General features: G+C 42.3%; 1 protein-coding gene across 2 annotated transcripts; it reads left to right on the top strand.

The window, feature by feature from the left end:
• The first annotated feature begins 1,449 nt into the window (after positions 1-1,449).
• LOC116387550 (cullin-3-like) lies at positions 1,450-10,449 on the top strand. 2 transcript variants are annotated; one of them, XM_031854765.1, is made up of 16 exons: positions 1,450-1,749; positions 4,420-4,617; positions 4,770-4,883; positions 6,332-6,492; positions 6,623-6,737; positions 6,823-7,051; positions 7,196-7,341; positions 7,456-7,632; positions 7,776-7,946; positions 8,091-8,198; positions 8,427-8,551; positions 8,647-8,743; positions 8,880-9,014; positions 9,136-9,322; positions 9,605-9,750; positions 9,893-10,449. In XM_031854765.1, the coding sequence occupies exons 1-16, from the start codon at positions 1,690-1,692 to the stop codon at positions 10,022-10,024; spliced, it is 2,301 nt and encodes a 766-aa protein (XP_031710625.1). In that variant the 5' UTR covers positions 1,450-1,689; the 3' UTR covers positions 10,025-10,449. The 2 variants fall into 2 exon arrangements, with proteins under 2 accessions (XP_031710625.1, XP_031710624.1); XM_031854764.1 differs by having other exon boundaries at positions 8,877-9,014.
• Positions 10,450-10,723: the final 274 nt, after the last annotated feature.

Raw genomic sequence — 10,723 nt, 5'->3', positions numbered from 1 at the left:
ACATTACAGCAGTTATCTGGTTATTCATTGCACTTAACTGTATATGTGTGCACTTTTTAGATTTGTGTAAATGCAGTAAGGCCGTCTGCGTGAGCCCTAAAATGAGGACATTGGTGCGGAAACTGAGAGGTCTGTTTTGATGTAACTCACATACTAAACAACATCTGGTGCTCCTATGGCCATTTTAGCCATTTTGAGAATTAGTCTGAGTTTAAAGGAGAAGCAGATCACCCTTGACAAAGGTTACGCCTCTCCCCCAAGTACCTTTTGTTGCTTTACGTTGACAGAGTAGATGAATATTTAACAGGAGGAGGGAAAGTGGTAGGCATCCGATCACTAAGAAGAAAATAACACTGTCCCCATCATGTGACCAGACTTCCAGTGGTCTGATGACGGACTAGATTGCTGCTTTTGATTGGCTGCTTCTTTCTTTGTTGGCCCGATATTGAGCTTTAATGTCAACTTTAAAAGAAGAAGGTCATAGGAAGCCTTGTAGACTGTGATGTAGTTGTCTCCACGTAAGTTATATGAATGTTGGGGCTTCTCCACCTAACTTAGGCTATATGTGTGAACTGTGTGTTTACTGGTCAGATGGGGTCGTTTGGTGGGTTGTATGCCTCTAAGGGAGATGCAGGCAGGGTGGAAATGTGTGCAGGTAGCACCATGGACAGTGAACAGAGGCTTCTACGGGTGATCAGCGCCATGCGGACGGAAATCAGAAAGCTGGAGCTGGAGAACATGGGCCTGAGGAGGACCGCTGGAGCTCATCTCAGGAAGAATGCAACAGTTCCCATCATAACACCAGAATGCAGAGGTAGACCAACTAGTATTGGGACTATGTAGGCTACTGTAAATATGTAGTAATTCATGTTTAGTTTGTGTGGGGTAAGCTACTAAAGGTAGGTTCTGGGTTTAATACTGTGATAGTCTCATACTTCCAATGGACTTACCTATTTGCGGTTGTATACATTGTTTTTCTTTCTCTTATTTAGAGAGCGTCGTCATGACAGTGAGAAGATATTCCATCTTCCAGCTGTTGGTCAACCATCGGAATGTACATTTGGACATGCGGTGGACTGGAAAACAGCAAAGATGACAGTTAGCATGGTGTTAAACTCTTGGCCCTATCTGACACTGACACAAAATGGTCGTTATGCTTTCTGTTTAAAACGTACCCGCTGTTGGGATGGTGGCCTGGCCTTTAAGGGATAACGTTAGCCATAGCGTTAACTCTATTTTGACGTTTGAAATAAAGTTTTTCTCCGCCCTTGGTGATTTTTTTCAATCCTTTTTCAGTTTTTTTGTCGTTAAAAAAAAGTTATTAAATACTTACAGCTTTTCATCTAAATATTAATATAACATGTTACAGTTGGCAGATGCAAATTTAACGGCGAAAGTATGTTATCAACCTGTGGAATGCACCTGTCAGTAGACTTTTCTCTCGCGAGATTTCGGCGTTGCGCAGTGGAGTACAGCCGTCCGCCATCACTGCATACAAGCTAACATTAGCTAAAAACCACTGAGAGGAGAGCGAGTGACAACAACATAACAGACATACAGAACGACTTATTTCCTGAAGGGGAGGTCACTGAGTTTCCCTGCCGCTTTCCTGGCGTAGAAAGCAAACTAGCAACTGCCTTTCATGTAGTCTTTAAGTCAACTTAGAAACGAAAGTCGTTCTAACTAATCATGTCCAACCTCAAAGGCGGCCCCAAGAAGGACACCAAGATGAGAATACGAGCCTTTCCTGTAAGTATTGTCCGGCTCTGTGAGCGCTGAGACGCTAACTATGAGACTCGAGTACCGGGGATGACGGGTCTCTGTGCTAGCAACTACCTGCTAGCTAGCCACTCAAACTGGAAAGACATGTCATTGTCAACTGAAAGCTGCTATCAGCGAAACAAATTACCCGAAGAACATCAGCCATTTTAGCAGTTCGATTTATTTAATGTTTGCTCCTTGGCCTGACAACGTTATCGTCGTTTGACATGAGCTAATGTTAGCATAACGTTAAGGAAACTTCCCTAGTGCCTTGCTAGCAAACGGTAGCTAGCTAAGTAGCGTAGCAGGCCTGATAATGTTGGCTAACTTGACGCTAGCTAAGTTGCGGTCAGTCAGCAAGTATCGTTACGCTATGGTAACGGCCAGCTCTTTTGGCTGTTGGTGTTTCGTTGCACCACGCATTTGGCGTAGGCTGTTATAGATGGCAACTACCACATTGTTATGTAGTGCTTCATCTCGAGAGCTAACACAGCTTCAGTTTAACGTGAGACTACAGTAAACATGGCTATATCGTCGTTAGTGTTGTTGACGTCAACCCAGCAGCCTACTGATAGTAACGTACTACTGTCACACAACGATGACACCAACATCTGATGATCACTGTTCTGAATAACATATTCACTCAACAATTATCTGTTATGAGCGCAGTTGTCATATTGTGGGATGTGCAGCCTTGTCTGAGTTGCCTAGCCCTTTTGGAACATCCTTCCATTCCTTGTCGAGATTACTTGTGTGAAACACAGACCAATGCTTTTTCCTCCGTTTGGATATCCAGGGTTGTGAGTGGGTGTCTGGCAGAATGAGTCAGTGAGCAGATGAGTGAGTGAACACAGTTAATCCTTTCTCAAATGTTGAGCTTACATGGAAATGCAAGACCAGCCCGTTAAAGTGTAGCAACTACCAAGTGGTCTTGGTCGATATAATAACAAACTTGAATTCAGGGGTTATATTAATGTATCCCATTACAGCTCTTGTATTTCTAGTTGCTATTCAGACTTGCTTATCTTGTGATCTGAAAACTTTGATTAATGATATTATTTTGAATTGGAATTTGGGTAGGTCAACTGTCTGTCTAGAGTTACCCTTCACTAGATATACATACACTACTTTTAATATACCGATACTGACTCTATTGATTACTAATCAATAACCAGTGCTCACGTTCTCCCTGATTTAAAACCTGTAGCTATACCTCATGCATGAAACCAATCAGAATCATTTTTATGTTGAGTAACATGAGGCTAAAAACTGAATTGGCGGCCTTTGTTACTGAATGAGAGTAAGTGATGTAAACTGAAACACTGAATTTCATAATGACATTGACAAGGAAACTGTATTTAATGTGGATTAGTCACATCTGGTTGACACCTGATCGTCTTCCCTTCAGGTGAGGCTCTGATCAGGTTCATGATTGAGTTTAAGGAGTGAAGAAGTGAAATAATACACTGTGCTTCTCTCAGGAAACTGACATCCACACACCTTCATTGTTATTGTGTTTATGGTGAGATACACAGAAAGTGACTCCTAGGTCTTGGCACTTTGGCAGAAAACACAATATTTCATGATAAAAAATAATAATTCATGCTTACATGAAGATACTAGAGGGTTAATTGTGGTTTGAAGCATCTTGTTTTCATTCAGAAAGTTGAACACAGCAAAGGCGGGAGACAGACTTGACGGCTGCTTCTCTACCATCTCTATGTTCTATGTACAGCTTTGTTGGTACAGTTTGAGGGAAATGTTTACACCAAGGGTCTTTATGTCTCGTTTTACTGACTTTATTTACCTTATTCAGTCCTTCGTCATGGACAGTCGTTTGCTGTTTGAGTCAATCTTTAGGATTGTAAAGCTTTTCATGCAGTGTGGTCGAAGGCAATGGGCTCAAGTCTTCAACACAATATGTAATGCATATGGTTTATTTTCTGTTGAATAATTAATATCGCAACACTGCCAATAAAGCATTTTTTTGTGGCTTTATCTAGCTTTCTCCTAGCTTCTTCCTAAATTAATCCATTTCTGACAGAAATTACATCCACGATAAATCTCTTTGTTGCTGTTGATATGACTGCACAAGTAAGAAACGGTGATTTAATCATGACTTTCTGTTGATCAAAGCTATTGCTCCTGTGCTGCTGCATTGATATCCTTGATCAAATTGCTGTTATATGCTTGTTATCTGACAGCAGGCAGAATCATCAAGGTATCACCTGCATTGTATCACAGAGGGAAGTGCAAGTATCATAAATGACGCTTGTGTACATTTCTGCTACACTTAAGTACCCAATCTTTACTGTGAAAGTCATCAATCAAACAACTGGGCTTCCAAAAAGTTATATCTTCCCTGTCCACACTGCAAGGTAGAAATGTATTGCTTAGTGTAAGTGTGTGTATATGGTTATGTATATGTTTTAAAATCAGACAGTTTCTGTAGACAGCTTTAGAAAGCTGCATTAGTAATTATCAACGTAGAGCATATATTGAACCTTGATTATGCATATGGGTCTTTTCTTTTTAACAAATGATCTACTATTTTGTATTTAGTTGTATTGCAATGAATAGTCCTTGACATTACTGGAGATAATGAAGAATAGATATTAAAACCCCCTATTAAACCCCCTTTCCTCCTCTCCCTGCTAGATGACGATGGATGAGAAGTATGTGAACAACATCTGGGACCTCCTAAAGAATGCCATCCAAGAGATCCAGAGGAAGAACAACAGCGGGTTAAGCTTTGAGGAGCTGTACAGGAACGCCTACACCATGGTGCTCCACAAGCACGGGGAGAAGCTCTACACAGGCCTGAGGGAGGTCGTCACAGAGCACCTCATCAACAAAGTAAAGAAACCTTTTCCTCTCCAAAGCTGCTGTTAACACGCCTAACCCCCTCAAATCATTTCACGAGTCTCCTTATGAGTATGACCTGATGTTTATCGCACCAGAAATAACTTGATGTGACGTCAATTCTGTCAATCTGTTTGTGTTTTCAGGTACGGGAAGATGTCTTAAACTCTCTAAATAATAACTTTCTGCAAACACTGAATCAGGCGTGGAATGACCATCAGACTGCCATGGTTATGATCAGAGACATCCTCATGTACATGGTAAATAGGCTTTCTTGTCATACTCCTTTTTGTTTGAATCATTCTGTAGTTGTAGATGCATTACTGTACAAAGATCTTTAACATTTCACAATGCAGCGGTGACTGTTGTTTTGGTTTTTATTCATGTCAATGTTACCAGCATTTCTGTGTTTGTGCTATGAGTTTTGTTGCCTCTGCAAGTAGATTTGGTGCTTGTAATAATTGTGAAAAATGTGCTTTTGAAGAAATGGCCTTTTGTTTCCAACTGTATCTACCCTTCACCTACATCCTATTCTGGACTTTGTAAGGTGCTGTTTTCTTTGTGGTCCTAAAAACAATGAGCCTCTGTTGCTGTATTTATTTATTTATTTTGGAAAACTGGCAGGACTACTTGATTTACTTTAGAAGCAAGTCCAAAATGTGAGTGTTTGAGTGAGTGAGTGAGCCCTCAAGGTAGGCACACATGCAGGCTAAACAATGGCACAAGCAGTACAGAGACGACACAGCTCTCCTGGGGTTCTTTTGTTTTGTATTCTCCTTTTTCCTGTCCTGGCTTTACCCCGGACAGTTGGCTTCCCGGTGTTTAACTACGGCAGACTGTGCAATGAGAGCAGCTTCCTGTTTTTACCTGCCTGCTGACCTCTAGAGGAGAGCCAGACAGATACAGCAAGTGTGACTTCACTCTTCTCCCCCGGTGTATTTACCTTTTTTGTTTTTATTTTGGAAGCCACTGCGCCTCTCTTTAGGCCCTGGATTATTATTTGTTTTTCTAGGAGAGGTAGGGCGGTTGTACTTCGTCACGCATAGTTCATTCATGTTAATGCTGACCATGCTCTTTATTTATTTATTCTGTAAATTTAGCTCCTGGTATATACATTTAACATACTAATCTAATCTTAGAAATGCTAACTCATTCATGACTCAAATAAAGAAAAAAGAAAAAAGACGGGCATCAGAAAGCCAAACCCCATAAGCTCATAAAACAGGCATTTGGAATATGGGAGGATTACAAGTAAGCTCTCCTTTACCCCAAAATACAAACAAAAAGATGCCATGCATATCACATTATTACACCATGTAATGTCATGGAAGTAGAAACCACCTCTAATTTTACACTGGTTGATATTTGTCATTCTAGACATTTGTAATGTAAAGTCTTGTCACCCACATCCCCCTTAAATATTTACGCTTTCTGGAAGTCTATGGAAACTCTATTATTTATTTTTACACCGGTCAGCATACAAAACACTTGAAATACATACTTGTGAAGTGGTGGTGGTGGGATTAATACCATTCATACAAACTTTATACTTTTAAGTATAAACAGTGGTTTAAATCTCGTTTCTTAAGAATCTGTCAACATGCATATGTTTGTATGAAGGTTGTTGAGTCAGTTTGGGCCACAGTACTGCTTTCCATACATGCTGTATTCAGGCTCTTTTTCACCTCCGTGCTCTCTCGTCTCCCAGGACCGGGTCTACGTTCAACAAAACAACGTGGAGAATGTGTACAACCTCGGTCTCATCATATTCAGAGACCAGGTGGTGCGGTACGGCTGCATCCGAGACCACCTACGTCAGACGCTACTGGACATGATCGCTCGCGAGAGGAAGGGAGAGGTTGTCGACAGGTATGCAGGAGTCCTACTTCACAAGGATTACTCCAGGGTGCCCTGTGTTTTGGTTGAAATTAGAAAGTTTCATGTCTTGATCTTATATCATATGTTTCAGACCACTTCTTTTTTTTATCATCCTCTGCAGGGGCGCCATCAGAAACGCCTGCCAGATGCTGATGATTCTTGGCCTGGACGGCAGGTCTGTGTATGAGGAGGACTTTGAAGGTCCCTTCTTAGATATGTCAGCGGAATTCTTCCAGGTACGTCTGTGGTAGGTTGTTGGTGTCTTTATTTAACCACTGAAAATCTTTGTAATGGATAATCCCATAACATCTGTTCGTTCAGATGGAGAGCCAAAAGTTCCTAGCAGAAAACAGTGCCAGTGTCTACATCAAGAAGGTAGAGGCCAGAATCAATGAAGAGATCGAGCGAGTAATGCACTGCCTAGACAAGTCTACAGAGGAGCCCATCGTCAAGGTGGTGGAGAGGGAGCTCATTTCTAAGCACATGAAGACCATCGTGGAGATGGAGAACTCTGGCCTCGTCCATATGCTCAAGAACGGCAAGACAGAAGGTAACATCGTTGCAGATTTGATGTCAAAGCATTGCATTTATATTTCAAAATGAAGAACAGCAAAGTTGTCTCTTTTTTTCAGCCTTTCCTCAACAGTTTCTACTTGTTTGTCATATGTTTTCTCCCACCGTGTCTCCCTCTCAGACCTGGCGTGCATGTACAAGCTGTTCAGTCGTGTGCCAAACGGCCTGAAAACTATGTGCGAGTGCATGAGCTCTTACCTGAGGGAGCAAGGCAAAGCGCTAGTGTCCGAAGAGGGAGAGGGCAAGAACCCTGTCGACTATATCCAGGTATGTCCAAAAACACAATTTCATGTCTCAAGATATCAGCGAGCCCAACCTGCTATTGTGATTGAGAGGGAAACGTGTTATTACACCACTTCTTTGTAACTGCCTCCTCAACAGGGCCTGCTAGACCTGAAGATACGATTTGATCGATTCCTCCTCGAGTCCTTCAACAACGACAGACTTTTCAAACAAACCATAGCAGGAGACTTTGAGTATTTCCTCAACCTCAACTCCCGCTCACCAGAGTACCTATCACTCTTTATTGATGACAAGCTCAAGAAGGGTGTCAAAGGGGTATGAATCTTCTTTTTTTCCTATAACGCACGGCTTATATTTCTACATTTGTGTGCCCTGCAAGAAATCTGCTTCTTTTTTTTTTTTTTCTCCGTGTCTTGTACATTTCCTCATTCTTTTTCCACCCTGTCGTGTTTGACCAGTTGACAGAACAGGAGGTGGAGTCCATCCTTGACAAGGCCATGGTGTTGTTCCGGTTTATGCAAGAGAAGGATGTGTTTGAAAGGTACTACAAGCAGCATCTGGGCCGCAGGCTCCTCAGCAACAAGAGTGTGTCAGACGACTCGGAGAAGAACATGATCTCCAAGCTCAAGGTAAAAGACGTTCTGGTAACGGATGCACTGTGTGCGCACATCCCTCGTACCGCTCTCTTTCTTCCTCTCTGCTGTTGCCCTTCGCCCCATCTTAAGTCCTCCGTCAGCAGTTTGAACTCCCTGTTCGGTCTTTCTCCTTTGCAGACAGAATGCGGCTGTCAGTTCACCTCGAAACTGGAAGGGATGTTCAGAGACATGAGCATATCCAACACGACCATGGATGAGTTCAGGCAACACATACAGACTACGTCGGTAAGACAGTCAGACCTCTTTACAGAGAAACAAAGCAGAAATGTGTCTTTATATCGATCCATATCGTAATGGAAGAACATTTAAATCACAGGATTTGAAGCGAGTCTTTAATCAGAATGGTGTGTACCAGTTATTCTGTTATTAAGATGTAATAACTGTTCAGTCATGCTATATCAACATGTGTTTGGAGAGAAATTCTGAAAGAAAATGTCCATGCGTCTCATTCAGGCGTCTCTAAGTGGCGTGGACCTCACAGTAAGAGTGCTAACTACTGGCTACTGGCCCACACAGTCGGCAACACCTAAATGCACCATCCCCCCCTCCCCCAGACACGCCTTTGAAGTCTTTAGAAGGTAATGCTCTTTAATTCACCTGAATGTTTCACTGAACAGAGGGAGGCTCAGTGTCGTTCCGTGTGGTTTCTAAAGGTCTTGCTGTTATTTTGCAGGTTTTACCTCGCTAAGCACAGTGGTAGGCAGCTAACACTGCAGCACCATATGGGCGGGGCCGACCTAAACGCAACTTTCTACGGAACTATTAAAAAGGTAGATGAAAAACGCCATTTGCCTTTTTTTTATTATTCTAAACCGCTTCGATCAAGAATCAGTGGTGGTGTTGAGTATATTTCCTAAGTTTGTAGTTTACATTTACCTTCCCCTTCTACTTCCTCTTCCTCTGCAGGAGGACGGCTCAGAGGTGGGTGTGGGAGGAGCTCAGGTGACTGGCTCTAACACCCGGAAGCACATACTACAGGTCTCCACTTTCCAGATGACCATCCTCATGCTCTTCAACAACAGAGAAAAGTGCACATTCGAGGTGGGGACATGTTGGCTGTCATAATCTCGTCTTTGTCAAGGTTATTTTTGGCTTACTGTGTGACTTTCATGCATTCTTCTATGCGAGGACTTTACAATATTCTTCTGTCGGCCATCTAAAGGAGATCCAGCAGGAGACGGATATCCCTGAGCGGGAGTTGGTGCGAGCGCTGCAGTCTCTGGCCTGCGGGAAGCCAACACAGAGAGTTCTCACCAAGGAGCCCAAGTCTAAGGAGATCGAGAGCGGCCACGTGTTTACAGTTAATGATCAGTTTACTTCCAAACTGCACAGAGTCAAAATACAGACAGGTGGGCAAAGTTTGTGTACAACACGTACTGTCACTACAGCAACAAGTCTCACCTCCCTTCTGTCCAACATGGTGTACTGTGTTTTTGATCAGACGATACAATATTCGTCCTTTTTATAGGATAAATGGGCCTTTCCTACATCCTCTCTTCAAAAGTACATTGTGACATAAAGCTGGGGGGGACGGGGACTCTTCCTTTCTGTAACATTAAATATAGTACCGTGAGAGATTTTCTACATTTGGTCCTTGCACCTCATCTTGTCCCTGTATCCTACTCTCCCAGTTGCTGCTAAACAAGGGGAATCCGACCCCGAAAGGAAAGAGACGCGGCAGAAAGTGGATGACGACAGGAAGCATGAGATCGAGGCGGCCATCGTCCGGATCATGAAGTCAAGGAAGAAGATGCAGCACAACATCCTGGTGGCTGAGGTAAGGAGCTCCTTGTGAGAATGCACAATTTGGTCCGTTTCTCTTTAACAATGGACAACAATTTGGTTTCCCATCTTCAAAATGTTTGTTATTGTGGCTGTGTTCTGCCATTTTCTTACCCGCTGTGACTTTGTGTCCTCAGGTAACTCAGCAGCTACGGTCACGTTTTCTTCCGAGCCCTGTCGTAATTAAAAAGCGTATAGAAGGACTAATAGAAAGAGAATACTTGGCAAGGACGCCAGAAGATCGCAAAGTATACACCTACGTTGCATAGAAGAGGAACTGTGGATGAGAGGAGGAAGAGACTGGACGGGGGTGGGGTTGGGTGGCGAGAGGGGGGGGGGGGGGATTTGTTTGTTTTCTTTGGACTGTTGTTACGCATGGACTGGAAGTTTCTTTTAAAGACAAATGCTGGGAACCTGATTCATCCTCCCTTACAAAAACACAGTAAACGAACATAAATGGGAATAAAAATGTTGGCGCAGAAATTCAATCCATCAAAACTTGTAGATGATTTTTAAATCGGGCCCAGTCTTCCTATTCCCTGAGTTTTAACATGGATGGATCCAGCTTCAAGCTTTTCACTGTTTTACCCTTGTAGAGATCAAACTTGCAAAGAATCCCTTGGGAAAAATGTGAATGCACCACATTATTTTTTTGTTTCAATACTGTATAAAAATAATAAAATTATTAAAAACAGCAAATGTGGATTGTTACAAAATAAAAAAGTGAGTATTGTTGCTCTGTAGTTTTTCACAGCGATCGTCTGATCTGCTACATTGCTCTCTGATCCTCATTGAGCATTTCAGTCAGTATGAAAACAAAAAAAACTACAGTGTTTTTGAGAGGGCTCACAGCACTGTTATCTGCTGCGGTACTTGAAGAACATTTTTTAAATTAGTATTTTTAAATTGGTTCTTTGAGGATTGAGAAATTTGAATGGGAGCAGATGACTGTCAAATTACATCCATTG

Source organism: Anarrhichthys ocellatus, unplaced genomic scaffold, assembly GCF_004355925.1.
Source record: "Anarrhichthys ocellatus isolate YVR2014 unplaced genomic scaffold, GSC_Weel_1.0 scaffold15, whole genome shotgun sequence".
NCBI classification, from domain to species: Eukaryota; Metazoa; Chordata; class Actinopteri; order Perciformes; family Anarhichadidae; genus Anarrhichthys; species Anarrhichthys ocellatus.
Note: the sequence above shows the minus strand (reverse complement) of the source record. Positions and strands in the feature narration are given on the sequence as shown.

Excerpts from the sequence above, each read along its gene's own strand:
- LOC116387550 (XM_031854764.1), top strand. The coding sequence starts at position 1,690 with ATGTCCAACCTCAAAGGCGGCCCCAAGAAGGACACCAAGATGAGAATA. Across the intron at positions 6,738-6,822 it reads TGTCAGCGGAATTCTTCCAG|ATGGAGAGCCAAAAGTTCCT; the intron begins GTACGTCTGTGG and ends CTGTTCGTTCAG. Across the intron at positions 9,751-9,892 it reads ACAACATCCTGGTGGCTGAG|GTAACTCAGCAGCTACGGTC; the intron begins GTAAGGAGCTCC and ends TTGTGTCCTCAG.